Below are 21,829 nucleotides of genomic sequence, written 5' to 3' on the forward strand. Positions count from 1 at the left end.
AAATCCCACTTGATCATGGTGTATGATCCTTTTAATGTGTTGTTGGATTCTGTTTGCTAGTATTTTATTGAGGATTTTTGCATATATATTCATCAGTGATATTGGTCTGTAGTTTTCTTTTTTTGTAGTATCTTTGTCTGGTTTTGGTATCAGGGTTATGGTGGTCTCGTAGAACGAGTTTGGGAGTGTCCCTTCCTCTGCAGTTTTTTGGAAGAGTTTGAGAAGGATGGGTGTTAGCTCTTCTCTAAATGTTTGATAGAATTCACCTGTGAAGCCATCTGGTCCTGGACTTTTGTTTGTTGGAAGATTTTTAATCACATTTTAAATCTCATTACTTGTGATTGGTCTGCTCATATTTTCTATTTCTTCCTGTTTCAGTCTTGGAAGGTTATACCTTTCTAAGAATTTGTCCATTTCTTCCAGGTTGTCCATTTTATTGGCATAGAGTTGCTTGTAGTAGTCTCTTAGGATGCTTTGTATTTCTGCGGTGTCTGTTGTAACTTCTTTTTCATTTCTAATTTTATTGATTTGAGTCCTCTCCCTTTTTCTTGATGAGTCTGGCTAATGATTTATCAATTTTGTTTATCTTTTCAAAGAACCAGCTTTTATTTTTATTGATCTTTGCTATTGTTTTCTTTGTTTCTATTTCATTTATTTCTGCTCTGATCTTTATGATTTTCTTCCTTCTGCTAACTTTGGGTTTTGTTTGTTCTTCTTTCTTTAGTTCCTTTAGGTGTAAGGTTAGATTGTTTATTTGAGATTTTTCTTGTTTCTTGAGGTAGGCTTGTATAGCTATAAACTTCCCTCTTAGAACTGCTTTTGCCACATCCCATAGGTTTTGGATTGTCGTGTTTTCATTGTCATTTGTCTCTAGGTATTTTTTGATTTCCTCTTTGATTTCTTCAGTGATCTCTTAGTTATTTAGTAACGTATTGTTTAGCCTCCATGTGTTTGTGGTTTTTACGTTTTTTTCCCTGTAATTCATTTCTAATCTCATAGCGTTGTGATCAGAAAAGATGCCTGATATGATTTCAATTTTCTTAAATTTACTGAGGCTTGATTTGTGACCCAAGATGTGATCTATCCTGGAGAATGTTCCGTGCACACTTGAGAAGAACGTGTAATCTGCTGTTTTTGGATGGAATGTCCTATAAATATCAATTAAATCTATCTGGTCTATTGTGTCATTTAAAGTTTGTGTTTTCTTATTAATTTTCTGTTTGGATGATCTGTCCATTGGTGTAAGTGAGGTGTTAAAGTCCCCCACTATTATTGTGTTACTGTCAATTTCCTCTTTTAGAGCTGTTAGCAGTTGCCTTATGTATTGAGGTGCTCCTATGTTGGGTACATATATATTTATAATTGTTATATCTTCTTCTTGGATTGATCCCTTGATCATTATGTAGTGTCCTTCCTTCTCTCTTGTAACATTCTTTACTTTAAAGTCTATTTTATCTGATATGAGTATTGCTACTCCAGCTTTCTTTTGATTTCCATTTCCATGGAATATCTTTTTCCATCCCCTCACTTTCAGTCTGTATGTGTCCCTAGGTCTGAAGTGGGTCTCTTGTAGATAGCATATATATGGGTCTTGTTTTTGTATCCATTCAGGAAACCTGTGTCTTTTGTTGGAGGATTTAATCCATTCACGTTTAAGGTAATTATCGATATGTATGTTCCTATGACCATTTTCTTAATTGTTTTGGGTTTGTTTTTGTAGGTCCTTTTCTTCTCTTGTGTTTCCCACTTAGAGAAGTTCCTTTAGCATTTGTTGTAGAGCTGGTTTGGTGGTGCTGAATTCTCTTAGCTTTTGCTTGTCTGTAAACCTTTTGATTTCTCCATCGAATCTGAATGAGATCCTTGCTGGGTAGAGTAATCTTGGTTGTAGGTTCTTCCCTTTCATCACTTTAAGTATATCATGCCACTCCCTTCTGGCTTGTAGAGTTTCTGCTGAGAAATCAGCTGTTAACCTTATGGGAGTTCCCTTGTTTGTTATTTGTCATTTTTCCCTTGCTGCTTCAATAATTTTTCTTTGTCTTTAATTTTTGCCAATTTGATTGCTGTGTCTCGGCATGTTTCTCCTTGGGTTTATCCTGTATGGGACTCTCTGCGCTTCCTGGACTTGGGTGGCTATTTCCTTTCCCATGTTAGGGAAGTTTTTGACTATAATCTCTTCATATATTTTCTCTGGTCCTTTCTCTCTCTCTTCTCCTTCTGGGACCCCTATAATGCGAATGTTGTTGCGTTTAATGTTGTCCCAGAGGTCTCTTAGGCTGTCTTCATTTCTTTTCATTCTTTTTTCTTTAGTCTGTTGCGCAGCAGTGAATTCCACCATTCTGTCTTCCAGGTCACTTATCCATTCTTCTGCCTCAGTTATTCTGCTATTGATTCCTTCTAGTGTATTTTTCATTTCAGTTATTTTATTGTTCATCTCTGTTTGTTTGTTCTTTAATTCTTCTAGGTCTTTGTTAAACATTTCTTGCATCTTCTCAATCTTTGCCTCCATTCTTTTTCCGAGGTCCTGGATCATCTTCACTATCCTTATTCTGGATTCTTTTTCTGGAAGGTTGCCTATCTCCACTTCATTTAGTTGTTTTTCTGGGGTTTTATCTTGTTCCTTCATCTGGTACATAACCCTCTGCCTTTTCATCTTGTCTGTCTTTCTGTGAATGTGGTTTTTGTTCCACAGGCTCAAGGATTGTAGTTCTTCTTGCTTCTGCTATCTCTAACTGTTCTTTATGCCTGTGTCCTCATACCTCCTTCAGTCTCAACATAGCCAGAGTGATGCATTTAAAACATCAGTCATGTCATGTTATTCTTCCATTCAGAAGCTTTCAGTGTCTTCCCAGCTCACTAAAAGTGCAAAGTTCTTCTAATGACCTATAAGGTCCTTAGCTCCCTGGCTTCCTGTTACCCTCTAACTTCATCTGTACTGTGCCTGCATCACACCCTGCCACCCACCCTGGCTCCCTTCTGTCTTAGTGTCTTGGAAGGTGTTGTTTTCTCTGGTGAATTACTTTTCCCAGATAGCAGTATGATTCATTCTCTCACCTCCTTCTGATCTTTTCTTAAATATTGACTCAGTGCTTTTCCTTCCCCTGCTTTATTCTTTTTTCACAGACCTTATCATCATCTATCATAATATTTTTATTTTAATTGTTTATGCCCCCCCCAAATAATAATTGTTAGAGCAAGACTTGTATTTTATGCATTGCTATGTGTTTAGCACCGTAAGCAGTATCTGAACAGAGTAGACACTTAATAAATATTTAGTGAAAGAATGGTATGTCTTATGGGAATTTTCTGTAGTGACTTATCCTGGCCCCTCTTCTCACTAAACGTCCTTCTTGGCATAATCTTACTTATTCACTAGGTTTTATTTATCATCCAAATGCTAAAGGAACACAAACATTTATCTCCAAACTAGATCTCTCTGTCCTGAGCTCCTTACCTGCTTACCCCTATGTTGCATGAACTTGTCCACTCAGCATCCCATTCACCTCTAACTCAACATGGTTCAAGTTCAACATACCCCTTCCCCTTTCCTTTCTCTCACTCCCACCATCTCTACTCTTACTGTGCTCTCTCATGGAGAATAGCAACATGATTAGCCTCATTACCAACCTAATCCAGAATCCTTCTGCCTCAATCTCCAACCCCCTGTAATGAATCAGCACACCCTATTTGTCCAAACCTTTCTTTGTTTGCCAGCATCTTTGTTCATGTTTGCACCGTCTCTGACCTGGATTCTTCAAATGGCTTCCTCACTGTCTCTCTGACCCTCCTTCAGCCCCTACTCCTCATTTCAGCCAGGCTGGCCTTTTTGAAGGCCAAAACCATCAGTCACTGTTGTTGTCAGTCCCGTTGCTGTCAGGACCAATCTCAAACTTTATTACCTGGTTTATAAGGCCATTATTGTGACCTGCTCCCTTTAACGTCTCTGGCCTCATCTCCATCATTCCCTTCTGTAATCTCCAGCACTGCCAGGCCGAATTTCATTTCATTGCTCATATTCATCATGTTTTCTTACTTCTGGGCCTATAAATATGCACGTTTCTTGGCACAATATCCTTTCTTTCTCAAGCTTTAATCTCTTTCCCCGTGTATTTACCTTGAAAACTTCTACTGATTTTTTGGGCTCAGTTTATAACAAGTTCTCTAGGAAAAAAGAATTCCCCTGATCTTCCGTATAGGATACGTACCCCTGCCAAGTACTCCACAGGACCCTGCTGAAGCAGATTTTAATGCGTCTCTGTTCCCTCTGTTGTCTGTGCCTACTGTACTGTCTGGCAATTATTAATCTTCTGATGGATATTTGTTGCATTAATTTAAGTATATAAGTAATATTTTTTCATGGTAAAAATAAAGTCAATATGACAGTTCAAATCCTGAAAATCATCATCTGATCCTGGGTTAATTCTATCTCTGCCTCCAACTGGCTGTCTGATTTGATAATTTTTACTTCATTTGAAACCTGTTTACTCACATGTGAAATAAGAGATAGGAAACAGGTTCCCTCCAGATTTTAAAAAAAAATCAGAGTTGTATGGGGGTCAATTTAAAATATTAAAACTGTTGGAAATCACAATTAAGGGAGCTCCTGACTCTTATAAAGTGTTGTTTATCATCAGAATGATCCATAATAGATATTTATATAATTAGCAGTGTACCGTTTTTGATAATTCTGCGACATGTATCAATCAAACATGTCAGTCTGTATGATGAATAAAAGACACAACAATAGTTTTTATGTATTAGAGCCATATGGAAGAAATTGAAATATACAAGTCTTTTAAAAACCCCAGGTTTTCGATACTTTAAAATGCAAGTGGCTATTTCTGTTTTTTTATGTAACACATGAATATCTGGCTAAGAGAATTAAATATAAGGTATCAGTGCAGTAGTGAACATTTATTTTTAGAGAAAAAAAGATGCATGGCTTTAACATTCAGGTATTTTGCATACTCTGTGCTGAAATTTGGCTGAAATCCATGTTTAATGCATACCTTGGAAAGGGGTGGTCTCTTAAATCAAGACAGAGCCTGCCTGCCAAGTACTGGCATGTTACATGGATCACTATAATGTCACAATCTCAAGGGTGTACTCCAGGAAGGAAGATTGGTATCAAATGTTGATGTCATCTATAAGGCTAAAGTAAGTACAGTAAATTGACAATATGTAAAAGGAGGAGTACAACGTTTTTATCTGAGTTCTTGCTTAGAATGTAAATGGAATATTCTAGACTAACTCCTTTCAACATTATTCATATATCTGGTTTGCTCCTCTCTTCAGTGAAAACTCCAGAAAGAGAATAGTGAGGTGTGTGTGTGTGTGTGTGTGTGTGTGTGTGTATGTCACTATTAAAGTGTTGCAATGACAGCAGCTGCTTTTAAGTCCAAAGATATGACATAGTAAGTAGTCATTGAATAAACATAACCTACTTTGAGGTGTGAGAGCACACTGAACTGCTTTATTGCAGCTTATAATGGCATCTTAAAGGAAAATTTCAAAACCATTCACATTAAAGGCCATGGTCCAACTCCCCAAAATTGTTCAGAGCAGTATTCAGAAGCCACATGTGAAAACTGTTTGAAATGTTCAATTCTGAAAGCTCATTTAACTGTCTGTCTTCTCTTTGCCAAGTGATACCCTGTTCCATGCCTCTGGCTGTTATTTGGTATTTATAGAATCCCATCAGCATACGTGGAACTTTACTGAAGACATAAGCGAAGATCAGTGTCAGAGACTGTAAACTATTTTCCATTCTATTTGTATGAGCTTAATAAACAGTAAAGGGCCTGACTGGTGTCAAGCCAATAGAGTAGTAATGTAGCCTGGAAATTGCTCTGAAGTTTCTGATTTGGATAATCCTACTACTGGTGTTACCAAATACTACAGCTCCTCTGCAGGATGCTTAGAAATAGAAACAGCACTTTAAAAATGTTTTGCCACTTTTTGACTGAGCCTAATAGGCAAGTGTTTTAACTCTAACCCTCCTACCTTATTGTTTAAGGAAGCACTGAAGGTGACTGCCAGCCATTCAAGAATTCTTTACCTAGAACAGTAGTTCTCACCCTAAACATCATACATCCCAACATGCTTTCTGAGTAAGCAATGAAGAGGGTGAGTCCCAGCTAGCACTTCAGCAACTGTGCATTCCAATGGATGTTCTCATGGGATTGTATTGAGTTGCTAAACATCCTCACAATGGAAAATCTTACAAGAATTGTTCATCTTAGAAGTTCTTCTTTCTCCCTTTAGTAATTTTTCAATTAGAAAATGCCAAATGCATAGGATTTAAAATTAGTGTATTGGAATTTAGAAGTGAGACGTCAAGAAAGGCTTCATGAATAAAGTAAATCTTAAATAGGCAGAAATCTGATATGTTCTTAAAATTAAAATGAGTTCATGCTAAAAGATATGAGCAAAAAATGAGAGTATGCAAAATATTTTTCACAAAGAATGCTTGGTTTGTGTGTGGTAGAGGTTTAGTGCCAGAAAATAATAAATGATACATTTTAAAAATAATTTGAAGACATAATTCTTAAGAAGGAGGTTAATGTTCATTGGATACCTATTTTTGCTCAGGCATCATCTCATTTACTACTCATAATAACCTCTAGTATTATATATTCTAGTAGTGCATTACTCAGTTAACATCAGATTATATTTTTTACTCGTAACTGTTCTGAAAAATAAAGCTTGAGATAAAAATATTTATGGATCAAATTTTGTTCATTTACTTTTATCCACTCTGTATGTAGAAAAACCATGTGCCTTGTTTTGCTCTCCTGTTGGAAAAGAACAGCCTATTCTTCTATCAGAAAAAGTGTTGGATGGAACTTCTTGCGGATATCAGGGATTAGATATCTGTGCAAATGGCAGGTGTCAGGTAAGACATTCCAAAAGGGAGAGTGTATATGCTGAGGGAGGATTGGGGGACCTTCGAGCAGCTGCACAGTACAGTGGAAAGCTCTGCCTCAACTGTGATCTTCAGCAAGTCTGATCTGCTTTGAAAGTCCATTTCTTCATCTGTATAATGAAGGGTTCAGACTAGAAAATATATAATACTCATTACTAGCTGAAAGAATATGAAAATTTTATTCTGTAACGTACATATTACAGGTGTAAAATTATGACACTTTGGGCATTCCAGACCAGAAACTCAAGCACTCAAGTTCTCCATGTCTTGTGTCCAAGACTGAGCCATGTGGCAAAAACCTATAAAAGCAGTCTTATTACTCACTTAAAGTATCATCAACATTCTTGAATCAGCTGATTTCTAAATGTACATTCAATTTTTCATTATACTTAAGCATTTCATTTGCCTTTCTATTTCTTTTTAAAAATAATCTCCATCTACTATATGCATTTATGTGCTCTTCTTTATTTATCATTAGAAAGGAGACATTCTATTAAAATGAATATGAATAGTGTAGTGGAAAGATCAAAGGCTAAAGCTTTGAAGTTGCTAGTTACAGGTCTGCCACTGTCTCAGGTTGGCTTCCCCTGGAAGATCAATATGCAGGAAGTTTAATGCCAGGTGTTTTCATGATCAACATATATGCAGAGGGGGAAGGAGGCAGGACTCAGCACAGGGAACAGTTGGGCTTGGTACAGTCACAAGACGTCAGCTGACCATGTGAGGATCATTGTGGCTGGGATGGCTCTTCAAAGTTTTCCCCATTTGGGGTGAGAAAACCAGACCTTTTTAACCCCCATTATCTACTAGTGTTTGGATACAAGCTGTCCCAGGGGATGAGGGGGATGTGATCTTGGGAAAGGCAGTTTTCTTTAGGCTAGCCATTTTCTGAACAGGGATGAAGGCTAAGAGCCATCAGCTGATAAATTTCCCAGGCGTGGAAGGAAAATATGTACATCCTTTAGTAATAAAAGAGGTATCTGAGTGGAGGAGGACTGAATCCACGACAGCCACTAGGAAACTATGTTCTCGGGAAAATCACTTAAAATATGTATGTGTCCATTAATCTGTGAAATGAAATAGGCAGGCCAGTGGTCATTGACTTTTTTGTGCAATACACTCCTTTGAGAATTTGATAAAAGTTTTGGTTTCTTCCTATAAAAAACGCATACCTGACCACACATGCACACACACGCATGTGCACACATGCTCCAAAATTTGAAAACAATTACAAGCTATGGATGGATCAATCTGTGGTCCAATAGAAGTCTATAGACTTCTGGATAAAAAGTTGGAAACATCGTGAAACTTAAATGCTTTACCAGCTCTCAGATTCTTTATTTTGCCATCATGCTCTAACATTTAAAGCGTAGAATCATGCAATATAATTGGTATAAGAGACAGTCTTATAATTATGTGTTAATTTCCTTTATTCTTTAACAGAATATGGCAGTAGCCTGAAATATAATTTTTCATTTGTCTATTTAAAAATCATGGCAGTTATTTATCTATACATATTTTGTTTTCAAAACTGTATGTTGTGCAATTAAAACTTTTATCTTTATTTCATCATTTTATGTAAATGTCAGATTAGTATATGACTTAAACAAATTTATTTTTCAAAAGAAATTATTTTCCTAACTTTATATGCCAAATATAATAGCTTACATTGCTGTGCTTTTCACTTAACAGTATTGTGTAAGCCAGATCTTTTATAGAGTCCCTAGGTAAACATAAAAATAACAGCAACAACAACAAAAAATTCTACATAAGTGTTATGTGAATCTGATGATTATAATTAAAGTTCTGTGAAATGAATTGTAACTTCTGACAGCATTGGAATACTTCAGGATTCTGGCTTTTTAACTAACATGCTTCATTCGGTCTTTCAGTATAATTAAAAACATGCTTCCTTTTTTCTTTCTGACAACCTCTGTATACTGGGTTTGGCTAGAGTGTTTTATTTTATCATAAAACATACAGCATTGAAGTTGAATGTAGAATTCTAAACTTGGTGAGTGGACTAAGGAGGGCAATTAAAAATAGACAGCTTTCTCCTGGTGACCCAATTTGGCTCCCTGGCATTTCTATCCTGGAAAAGGATAGAGAAAACTCTCGTCTGTATTATCATGGTACCTGCCAGTCTCTAGCCTGCCAGCGGTACTTCAGGTATCTGCCACCAGTTAAACAGTATTGTCTTTTCCAAGTCATTCATCCTCAACTTTTAGAGTTATGTGAGCATATATCAATAAGTGTGGATACTTGAGACTACCAGTTACAAAATACTAACTCTTTGATTCTTATTTTAAGCTTACGTGATTATTGAGCCATGGCATTATGTCTATCCCTGCCTTTTATTTTAGGTTTTACAAACTTATACTATCCCAGTTACAAGGGTTACAAAAAACTAAGAGACAACTAGGTACTAATTTATTCAATCATTTAACTACTATTTATCAAGTTTATTATATTTGCTGAGAAACAAGTCAGATGCTAGGGATAGAGCAATAAAGGCACTTTTTATCATTTCAAAATCACTCTAAACTCTACTCTAAATTTTCTCCTCATTTGTACATGAAGGAGAGACTTTTTCTTTAACGCCAGGACTCTCAGGTCTTTTCATGGCTCCTGATCAGTGAACTCTGGCCATATCTTTGTTGTATTTTGAGAATTTCCTGTGGTGGCCACCTCTTTCATCCAGAAACATTCTCTTCATTTCTCCCTGAATAAGCTTTGATTCGCTGGTCAGAGTTCTCCACTATTGCATTGTTTTGTCTACTTCTTGACACTGATACACACCCTCTTGACAAAAGGAAAGGATGCTGTATTATGCAGGTTTAATGTGATTTTTGCTTTCTTGGGATGTTCATCCTGCAGCTGCATTTTATAACCTGCTCCTTCCGACACCCAACACCACCGACACCAAACACAGAAAAAGACCCTGGTTTTTTTTCTGTTTTATGTGATATTTTAAAAATTTATTTAAATAATTGTAACTTGTTATAAATGGATGTAACATCAGTCAGTCTTGCAGCTTCTTCTTGATTAGGGGTGATAGTATAATTCTACCATTTATTTCTGACAGTACAGACATATTAACTTATGCACTTTGAGTATGCACAACTTTGCAAATTATCATATTTTCTGAACATCAAAGGGAGACCAACATAATTCACTAGAAAAGAGTCAATGATTTAATCTAAGAAGATTCACATTAACATCATTCTTCTGGGAACATATAAAAATTATCCCACTGTTACTGTTTTCTTATAGCAACCATAGGTTGTGAGCAGTTCTTACTCACTCATGTGTTAGATGTCAAAGGAGATGGGGATAGAAGTTTATTGGTGAACTGTAATTAATGTAAACATTTATATTTGGTTTCCACAAAGTTAATATTTAATACTCAGCATCTGCTCTTCAACCACTTTAGGAGTGAAGCCATCCATACGGTGAAGCCTATCTGTTCTATGTTGAGTAGAATGAATTAGATTAATCATATTATATTTAATAGAAATGTGATTTCCTTTGAGATTTATGTAAATTGCATTTGTCTCAATAATAGTTTTCCAAATTGCTTTAGGATACCATTTAATACTTAATATAAGAAAAATACTTTTATCACTACCCAACTTTGGACAATTTACAGATGGTATTATTTGACATGAGCTTGCTGTATTAGTTTGCACCAGAGAATATGGCATTTTATTCATTTGTCAAATAAATATGTCTAGTTTGTAGAGACTAGGTTTGTCCGAAAGTAGTGGTTAAAAAAGAAAAGAAAAAGCTCACTTTATGATGTACTGTCCTTCTCTTGTTGCAGAAAGTTGGCTGTGATGGTTTATTAGGGTCTCTTGCAAGGGAAGATCATTGTGGTGTATGCAATGGCAATGGAAAATCATGCAAAATCATTAAAGGAGATTTTAATCACACCAGAGGAGCAGGTGATTATTTTTTTATTTTTTCAAGATTAACAATCCAAACAATCTCTGGGGACAGATTACATTGAACTTAACTTAGAAATGACAGTTCTGATTCTGTTGAAGACTTTTGTAACGGGTATTGAATGATTTTTCGCAATGACATACAATACATGTGATAGGAGCCAGAAATTCTAACAAGCCCATTTCCCAATACTGAAAACATGAAGTCATTTGTTGTGCATTTAATAAATTGGAGCAGCAAGGGAATAATCTAATTTACATTGGCTAATGTTATCAGGTTTCTACAGACCTTACCCTCCAATGCAAATTATTGATGTCTAACAGAGAATAATGATTTGTAACAGCCTGAAGCAACTACTGAGAGTATTAGTCTTCAGGTTTTCAGCTTTCCATTTTCTTTATTTTCTTCCCTAATGTTTTTACTAAATTCAAAAGGAATTAATTTTTTAAAAGAGAGAGTCTATAACAATGTAGCATGTTGGAAACTATAACAGGGAGTCAGAAGATGTGGGCTGATGTTCCAGATATATTAAGAGAGGGAACATGTCCTCTCTTATTGTCTTTCCTCATCTATAAATACTAATACTCAGGGGATATGAGGATGAACTGATGATGACTGATCTATGTAGTGTGAATTTTAAGGTGATCCACAACAAAAAGTGATATTATCTGTACTGAAATATAATAACCCACAAATAAGCTTTATATACAGAAAATGCTTTATACTGAAGCCCTCAAGCTTACGGAGAGGAAGCAAACATTTCTATGTTTACGTTAGTGTCTTACCTAGACATCTATCTATTGAACTATCTTAGTATTTATGATTATATTTTCGTTATCATTCATATTCTTACATTACATACATCAACTTTTTCCTGTTTTACATTTCTTGTTCAAATACCAAGACCTGACCTAAAAATATGTATTTGTTTTGATACAAAGAATAAGCCATTTACATTTGAATAATCAAGAAGACTGAGTTCATTCTAGATTTTAAAAAGTCCTTCAGAAAAGAAAATTAGACACAGCCCTCGAAAGCTGAATATAATAACCTTTTTCTAGGCCCCAGCAGAATAATAGATAAGTGAGCTTGAAGAACTTGAAGGCTAAAAATAACTAAGGCCCAGGGTAAATTGCAGATCAAAATCTCAACCTCCAAAGCTGTGAAAAAAGGTGACAGGTCCTACAAGTCAAAATCTGTCAGAACTCATTTAGAATAGTCAGACGAAGCTGTAACAGGCTCTTATACTTTCGCCTAAGAAGTGCAATTATAATAAGCTTTTCAGCCTGATTGTGACGGGAGACGTTTTTATAGTGCAGAAGTTCAAATCAAGTCTGAAAGACTGAAGAGATTTAAAGACACTAGAATTTTTGAAGACTATTCCTGCATAGTTATTTAATTTGCATGGAAACAGTTCACTGAAGAATACTGATGCACATTCAGCACTGGTACCTTTTTCTTAGTTGTAATAACACTTAATTTTTAAACTAAGCATTGACAACAGAAATAACAGTTAAAAATCAGTAAGGCGGTTCATTCTGACTGCAGTTAGGTGGATACATTTTCCCCCCAGATTCCTAATTCAAATCTCCTTTGTTTTTATTGCACTTTAATTTCTACTTTTGTTTATTAGTTTGTTTGTAAGTTATATTAATGGCATCTGTTATTTGGAAAACGTCTAAAATGCCTACGATATTGGGAATATCAGATACTAATAATGTTACTTCCTTACAACAATCTGTCTTCCTTGCAACTCTCTGCTAGCTTAACATTGCTTACAGGGAAGAGACTAGAATTCTTAACTTGGACTATAGGGCCCTGTATGGTATTGTTCCTACTTGTCTCTCTGGCATCATCTCACACCAAGGTCACTTTCCTTCTCTAAGCTGCAGCCACCAGAGCTGTTACAGATGTTCAAACTGACCATGCTCTCTCTAGCACCTTGCATTTAAAAATATTGTTCTGTTAGCTTCCTCTTAGCTTTGCCTGGTTAATTCCTAGTGTCACTTAGATCTCAGTTCAAATGTCACTTCTTCAATGAAGTGTTCCCTGAACAACCTCTACCTCCTATCACCAACTAGTTTAGTGACGCTTACCATATTTGCATCTGTACAGTTCAGTTGTATGGTAATTTTGTAATTTTACACCCTTTGGTCTTTCCTTTCCTGCTAGACTTTAAATATCAGCGAGGAAAAGTATCATGGCTACTGTTGTTCAATACCCTATTCCCAGTGACCAGTATAGTGTGTGATCCATTAACATTTGTTAATTTAATTAATAATGAAACATTACATTGTTAAGACTTAAAAAAATAAAAATCTGTATGAGTCCTTAATTATATCGTGGGCTTCATTTACTTGTGACTTTAGGAATGTGGTATTCATTTCTCTTGAGACAATTTTATCCTTGTAGTTTATGGACTTCCTAAAATTTCTTGAAGGAATTGTAGCCTTATTTGGTCCAGTTGGCCATGCACACTGTATATATTGTATGAGTAACACAAGTACAGACACATGTGGGTGTTTTCAGTCCCTGTGCTCTATTTAGAGTTTGCTAAATCATTTTTGTTGGAGCTAGAAAATCAACTTAAGAAGAGAATTCTTTTTCCTTAGTACATTTATCATGTCTTTCATTGTAACTTGCCTGGCCAGGGGATAATTTTTTAAGGGATTTTTAAAGGTAAATTGTGTATTTGGCCACTTGTGCAACTATATAGTTATCAATCTACATTTAGAAGAAGGTGGGCATAAAATCTGTTATTCTTAGTACAAGAGATGATGATACTAATCCTGTACAAGGAACACATGCTCTTAGGCTTTTTATTTGTATGTTTGCCACAGCAATAAGAGAGTCATAGTGTCATGTATTCTACCCTGTGAAATAGTAGCAGCAGGCCATAGCTGGAATCAGACAGATCTGCGTTCAAAGCTTGCGTCAGCTAATTACTGACAAGGAAATCTTGAAAAAGGCAGTTTTTTTCTCTACCTTTATTTTTCAGTCTATTAAATATCTACCTTGGATGGTATCATTATGGCTAGATGAAATAATTTACATAAATTATCTATAATTGTGACTAGCACATAGCAGTTGTTCAAAATGTGGCATTTATCATTAATAGTACCGAGAAGATAATGATTACTTTGGGCGTTTTAAGATGGCTGATTAAGAATGGGATCTCTGGTTATGAAATAGGATCTTCCTATGTACAAAGCAAACTGTCCAACGTGAGGATCAAATTTATGACCTTGACATCACAGGCTTTATTTCAACTTCTGAGCTCAGCAGTAGCCACTCGTATATTCACTTCTTTTAAAAATGTGCATTCTCAATTGTGCTAAATGGCTTATTTACTGAAAAATATCTAGAGCCTCAGTCTTTGGCTATCCCTCTTCAAATGTCTTTGCTTAATATTTTCCTTCCTCTCTTTCTTCTTTAAACTCAATCTAACTCACCTGTCCTCCAAGCCTTTTCAATTGAATAATAGAGAATTGCTCTATATTATATATTGCTCTATACTATCTATAGTATATAGATATAAATATAAACTTATATGTAACTGTTGTCCTAAAATACAACATACCTCTGGGTTTACTGCTAAACTCAAACAGGAATTTACAGTTACTACCTCTCCTCTACTTTTCTCTATCTACTCTTCTTTTTCAGCATCCTGAAACTTATCATCTTCTCCAAACACATTACTAAATTTATTTGAACAGTTACCTCTTGATTGTGACATCCAGTGGACTCTCCTTGGTCACCTTTCTCTTTGATGTCTGTACGCTTTTTGTACCAACAATTCTTTTTAAAATATTCTAATTCTTAAGATACTACTACATCAAAATAGCCAGATCTCTACCTCTCATGATTATTCCTCCTCTGTATTCTTTCCTAATTTTTTTTTTTCAGTCTCTCTGTTAAAAACCATAGGGCTTCCCTGGTGGCACAGTGGTTAAGAATCTGCCTGCCAACGCAGGAGACACAGGTTTGAGCCCTGGTCCGGGAAGATCCCACATGCTGCGGAGCAGCTAAGCCCGTGTGCCACAACTACTGAGCCTGTGCTCTAGAGCCACGAGCCACAACTACTGAGCCCGCGTGCCTAGAGTCCGTGCTCTGCAACAAGAGAAGCCGCCACAGTGAGAAGCCCACACACCGCAACAAAGAGTGGCCCACACTCGCCGCAACTAGAGAAAGCCCGCACGCAGCAATGAAGACCCAATGCAGCCAAAAATAAATTAATTAAATAAATAAATTAAAAAAAAAAAACATAACTGTCACCGAGGTTGAATCCTTGACTTCTCCTGTCTCTCAGTTTTCTCCGTTAACTCCCATGGCTTAAATTACTGCCTCACAAAGGTACTTCAACAGGCTGACCTTTCCCTGGAGTTCCAGAAGTTCCAGAGTTCTTACTGGATATTTTTACTAGTGTGTTATACTGTTTTGTTAAAAACAAATTGCAAAGCCAAACGTCAGATTATTACCCAAACTTGACTTCCATGTTCCTATAAATGATGGCTGCATTTGCACATAAGTAATAATGAAGAATTGTGTTCAATGTTTATTTCCCCACTTTCTGTTGGTTCTCAAATTCAGAATTTGTTTTCTTTACTATGCCTTCTAGTTTTTCTACCTTAGCCTCTAGCACTCCTGGATTTTTACATTAGCCTCCTGACACTGTTATCTACAACTGTATCGCTGGGCATCTTGCATACTGCTGTCAGATAAAGCCTCTCCAAACCAGTATCTAACTACCGCATTCCTTGCTGTAGAATGTTCAGTAGCTTCAAATGGATAAATTCAGTGTCCTGGGCATGCATTTAAACTCTCCTACTATAGCCAAATTCTTACACCTTCTCATTCTGTCAGAATTATTATATTTATGTGGTCCTAAAAATACCACTTACTATTTACTTTTCTTTACATTCAGTGAACTCATTCTTTTTCTGTATGTAGTTGACTCTTGAATAACAAAGGTTTGAACTGCATGGGTCCACTTATATGTGGATTTTTAAAAATAGTAAATACTATAGTACCACACGACCTGCAGTTGTTCGAATCTACGGATGTGGAACCACGGATACAGAGGGTTCACTATTTATTATACTCAGATTTTTTACTGCATGGAAGATCAGTGCCCTTAACCCCTGCATTGTTCAAGGGTCACCTGTATATCCAAATTCTATCCATTCTTCAAAGACAGTTAATCTATTTGCTTCTTTATGAAGCTTTCCTTGACTATATGAAATGTTCTCTCCTCTGAATCATTGTGATTCCTGCTGATGGGAGTGTTTCTCAAACATAAGTAATGTATATAACCATTTAAAAGAAAAAAAGGAAAAAAATCCCACTTCTGTGAGTTAAAATAGCAGCGAAACTTTTGAGTATTGATGTGATCAGAGAAGGGGGACAGTTTAAACAACATTGATTTACATTCTTCAGCAGGGAATTAACCATATTATTTTGAATATGACCTTTTTAACATAAATTTGGAAGTTTTATTTAACTCATTTTTATGTAAGATATTTGTGCCTTGTCTTTCTAATTCAATTATAAGCTCATTGAGTACACAGACCTTCTTACCTTACTTCAATATACCAATAGACAGTAAACATTTGTTTCCATTTTCATTGCTGCATATTGTGTTCATGTAACAAAGTGGAAGTGCTTGTATGATTTGGTGTTACTAAAAATGGTTAAATTGAGTAAGTAGTATTTGCTAATGGAAATGTTGATTTGAAAAGCACAGACCTCTAATCCCAGGCACTGCCACCAGGTGGGGTGTCTGTTACCTTTTGGTAAACACCAAATAATTGTCAACAGTTTCAGGAATTTGAATTATTGATCAACAGGAGACAACTCTGGGATTAGCTGTTATACCTTTTTAACGTAGCTTTGAAATTAGACTTTTATCAGGGCTATATGTAGCTACACAGAAGTCCTAAGAAGACTATTAAATGTTATTTTAATATAATTTTAAAGCATAACTATTCAGCCAAAAGTTGGCATCTGCTCTTTTCTGCACCAAATGAAGTCTTGATTTTGACTTTTTATGCACACTTTCTCTTCTATCCAGCTTTATCTTACCGTCTTATTTCACTTCAAGCATTGCATTCCTAACCACTGCTGAAGAATATTTCCTAAGAAACACCTCATTGTATCTTGCTCCTAGCCGTCGGACACCTTCCAGGGTGATACCAGATTGCTTGGTGTGGCCTTACACTTCTCTCCAGCCCCAGATTCAAAACCCTTGGTTAATCTTCCAGAGAGGGCTTGGTCTCTCTTGTCCTATACTCAACTACTTCAGGGACCAGACATCCGCCATCTGTATGCTCTCCAGCTGTGTTTGCTCCTTCCCCACACTTTCTAACTTAAAGGAGTTCCATGAGCAGAACTTAAGGTTATTTGCTCTGTTCCAAGATTCACTGTGTTTCTAACCAGGCTGTCCCATTGTGCTTTTTTCTCACCTCATAATTCATAAGCTGTCAGGGAGCTTTACAGTCACCTACTTGCTCTTGATAGCGTTGTATTCTCAACGTTTTTCCAAGAAACTTCTCCACTTGAACCTATGACAGCTTTTATACATAATTTTTTTTCTTTACGTAGGTATTGAAGTATCACAGCAAAAGCCAAAACCAAAAGAAAAATAGGGCAAGTCAATGAAGAAAAGAGGAATTAGAAAAAACTCAAGATGTATTTCATGTTTTATTGACTCTTACAGGTTATGTAGAAGTGTTGGTGATACCTGCTGGAGCAAGAAGAATCAAAGTTGTGGAGGAAAAGCCGGCACACAGCTACTTAGGTAACCTGTGTTACAGACGCAGAACCCATGCAAGTCCAAGCTTAGCTGCCCTGCCCTGAGAGTTCTCTTATGACCAAGACGTCAGTGTGTTTCTAGTTACATGTTTGAATTTCCCAGGAAGCACCTCTTGTCATATCAAGTAGGAATTTTTTCCTTCCCTCCCAGGGACTTCCCAGGAGCAAAAGCAATCTGGTTGTCTCTATGTTTGGTGGGGGTGGGTGTTATAAATTACTTCTGCATGTTAGTCCATGTTAGGAAACAAACACTCATTGGGGGATTTGGGTATGTTTTATTTCATATATATATATATATATATATATATTTAATATATTTATTTCATATATGCATGAACATAAATGTATACATATTCATGTTTACTGCATGTGCAAATGCATACATCAATGTGTGTGTATATATATAATGATTGCTCTATAATTTGGAAATCTTGTGGGATTCTTAAAAAAATTTCTATGTACTAAAAGGACTTCCCCTTTTAACGGAAGACAATGCTCTCTTTTGCCTCACTTCAGGTGTACTCATCTATGAAGAAAGTACTTTTTAAAAAATTTTTAATAGAAAAAGTTGACTTGCAATATTATGTAGTTTCAGGTATACTGCATAGTGCTTTGACATATGCATACATTATGAAGTGGTCACCACCATAAGTCTAGTAACCATCTGTTCCCAAACGAAGTTATTACAGTGTTACTGACCATATTCCTTTTGCTGTATATGGCAGGACCTTGACTTGCTAATTTCATTACTGGAGGTTTTTTTTTTTTTAATTTTATTTATTATTTATTTATTATTTATTTTTGGCTGTGTTGGGTCTTCGTTTCTGTGCGAGGGCTTTCTCTAGTTGCGGCGAATGGGGGCCACTCTTCATCGCAGTGCGCGGGCCTCTCACTATCGCGGCCTCTCTTGTTGCGGAGCACAGGCTCCAGACGCGCAGGCTCAGTAGTTGTGGCTCACGGGCCTAGTTGCTCCGCAGCATGTGGGATCTTCCCAGACCAGGGCTCGAACCTGTGTCCCCTGCATTGGCAGGCAGATTCTCAACCACTGTGCCACCAGGGAAGCCCATTACGGGAGGTTTTTACCTCTTAATACCCTTCACCTATTTCATGTACCCCCCGCTCTCTCCCTCTGGCAGTCAACCCTTTGTATCTAAGAGTTTCTTTTTGTTTTGTTTGTTTTTCTTGTCTGACTGCTATGGCTAGGACTTCCAATACTATGTGGAACGAAAGTGGTGAGAGTGGGCATCTTTATCTTGTTCCTGATCCTAGAGGAAATGCTTTCACCTATTCACCACTGAGTATGATGTTGGCTGTGGTTTTGTCATATCTGGCCTTTATTATGTTGAGGTATATTCCCTCTATACCCACTTCATTGAAAGTTTTTTTTTATCATAAATGAATGTTGAATTTTGTAAAAAGCTTTTTCTGCAGCTATTGAAATGATTATATGATTTTTATTCCTCAGTTTGTTTACATGATGTATCACATTGATTGATTTGTCGATATTGAACCATCCTTGCAACTCTGGGATAAACCTCACTTAATTATGGTGTAATATCCTTTTAATGTATTGTTGAATTTGATTTTCTAATATTTTGTTGAGGAGTTTTGGATCTATATTCATCAGGGATATTGGACTGTAATTTTCTTTTTTTCTGGTGTCTCTGTCTAGTTTTGGTATAAAGGCAATTCTGGCCTCACAGAATGAATTTGAAAGTGTTCCTTTCTCTTCAATTTTGGGGAATAGTTTGAGAAGGATAGGCATTAGCTCTTCTTTAAATGTTTGGTAGATTCACCTGTGGAGCTGTCTGGTCTTTGATTTTTGTTTATTGGAAGTTTTTTGATTACCGAATCAATTTCATTACTGGTAATTGGTCTTTCTTACTTTCTATTTCTTCCTGATTCAGTCTCAGGAGATTGCACATTTCCAGGAATTTATTCATTACTTATAGGTTGTCCAATTTATTGATGTATAATTATTTATAGTAATCTCTTATGATCCTCTGTATTTCTCTGGTGTTAATTGTAACTTTCTTTTCATTTATGATTTTATTTAATTGGGCCCTTGAGAAAGTATTTTTAAATTTTTAAGTACTGCTTCTGGAAAAAAATTCTATCAGCTATTTTAATTAGGCCAGTTAATGATTTTTAAATATATGAAAGAAAATATTATGTTGTCAAAATACATATTGCTTATAAATTAATATTTCAAGCTAATTAAGTCATGCAAAATGATCTTTTATAGTCATGGCATCCACAGATAGAGGTATCTAATGTGATATGGCTGGAAAAAGACTAAATATTTTCCCAGAATTTAAACATTGTATTTATATATTTTTTTTTAATTTTTATATTTTTATGTTATATTGGAGTATATTTGATTTACAATGTTGTATTACATTTAGGTGTACAGCAAAGTGATTCAGTTATACATATACATATATCTATTCTTTTTCAGATTCTTTTCCTATTTAGGTTATTACAGAATATTGAGTAGAGTTCCCTATACTATACAGTAGGTCCTTGTTGATTCCTATTTTATATATACTAGTGTGTATATGTTAATCCCAACCTCCTAATTTACGCCCTCCCCTTTTTTCCCTTTGGTAACCATAAGTTTGTTTTCTAAGTTTGTGAGTCTGTTTCTGTTTTGTAAGTAAATTCATTTGTATCATTTGTTTAGATTCCTCATGTAAGTGATATGATATTTGTCTTTCTCTGACTTCACTTAGTATGAAAATCTCTAGGTCCATCTATGTTGCTGCACATAGAATTATTTTATTCGTTTTTATGGCTGAGTAATATTCCATTTATATATGTACCAGCATCTTCTTTATCCATTCATCTGTTCATGGACATGTACACTGCTTCCATAGCTTCACTACTGTAAATAGTACTGCAATAAATATTTAGGGTGCATGTATCTTTTCGAATTAAGGTTTTCTCCAGATACATGCCCAGGAGTGGGATTGCTGGATCATATGGTAGCTCTATTTTTAGTTTTTTGAGGAACCTCCATAATGTTCTCCATAGTGGCTGTACGAATTTACATTCCCACCAACAGTGTAGAAAGGTTCCCTTTTCTTCACACCCTCTCCAGCATTTATTGTTTGTAAGATTTTTGATGATGGACCATTCTGACTGGTGTGAGGTGATACCTCATTGTAGTTTTGATTTGCATTTCTCTAATAATTAACGATGTTAAGCATCTTTTCATGTGCTTTTGACCATCTGTATGTCTTCTTTGGAGAAATGTCTATTTAGATCTTTGGCCCATTTTTGGATTGGGTTGTTTGTTTTTTACATATTGAGTTGCGTGAACTGTTTGTATATTTTGGAGATTAATCCCTTGTCAGTTGCATCATTTGCAAACATTTTCTCCCATTCTGTGGGTTGTCTTTTCCTCTTGTTTATGGTTTCCTTTGCTGTGCAAAAGGTTTTAAGTTTAATTAGGTCCTGTTTGCTTATTTTTGTTTTTATTTTCATTACTCTAGGAGGTGGATCCAAAAAGATATTGCTGTAGTTTATGACAAAGTGTATTCTGCCTATGTTTTCCTCTAAGAATTTTATAATATGCAGTCTTACATATAGGTCTTTAATCCATTTTGAGTTTATTTTTGTATATGGTGTTAGAGAATGTTCTAATTTCATTCTTTTACATGTAGCTGTCCTGTTTTCCCAGCACCACTTATTGAAGAGACTGTCTTTTCTCCATTGTATATCCTTGACTCCTTTGTCATAGATTAGTTGACCATAGGTGTGTGGGTTTATTTCTGGGTTTTCTACCCTGTTCCATTGGTCTATATTTCTGTGTTTGTGCCAGTACAAAACTGTTACTGTAGCTTTATAGTATAGTCAGAAGTCAGGTAGCCTGATTCCTCCAGGTCCATTTTCCTTTCTCAAGATTGCTTTGGCTATTTGGGGTATCTTGTGTTTCCACACAAATTTTTAAATTTTTTGTTCTACTTCTGTGAAAAATGTAATTGGGAATTTGATACGGATTACATTGAATCTATAGATTGCCTTGGGTAATATAGTCATTTTGACAATATTGATTCTTCCATTCAAGGAACATGGTATATCTTTCCATCTGTTTGCCTCATCTTCGGTTTCTTTCATCAAAGTCTTTTAGTTTTCAGAGTACAGGTCTTT

The 21,829-nt window shown here is 35.9% G+C and overlaps 1 protein-coding gene across 1 annotated transcript in view; it reads left to right on the forward strand.

Annotated features, from left to right (window-relative positions):
* The window catches only part of ADAMTS19 (ADAM metallopeptidase with thrombospondin type 1 motif 19), a 288,773-nt gene that overhangs the window by 188,260 nt on the left and 78,684 nt on the right, over nucleotides 1-21,829 (forward strand). Inside the window, exons 14-16 of the mRNA XM_036845509.1 lie at nucleotides 6,765-6,892; nucleotides 10,746-10,866; nucleotides 17,583-17,663. Coding sequence (XP_036701404.1) covers nucleotides 6,765-6,892; nucleotides 10,746-10,866; nucleotides 17,583-17,663 — 330 coding nt within the window. The remainder of the gene's footprint in view (nucleotides 1-6,764; nucleotides 6,893-10,745; nucleotides 10,867-17,582; nucleotides 17,664-21,829) is intronic.

The sequence above is a fragment of the Balaenoptera musculus genome, chromosome 3 (genome assembly GCF_009873245.2).
Source record: "Balaenoptera musculus isolate JJ_BM4_2016_0621 chromosome 3, mBalMus1.pri.v3, whole genome shotgun sequence".
NCBI lineage: Eukaryota > Metazoa > Chordata > Mammalia > Artiodactyla > Balaenopteridae > Balaenoptera > Balaenoptera musculus.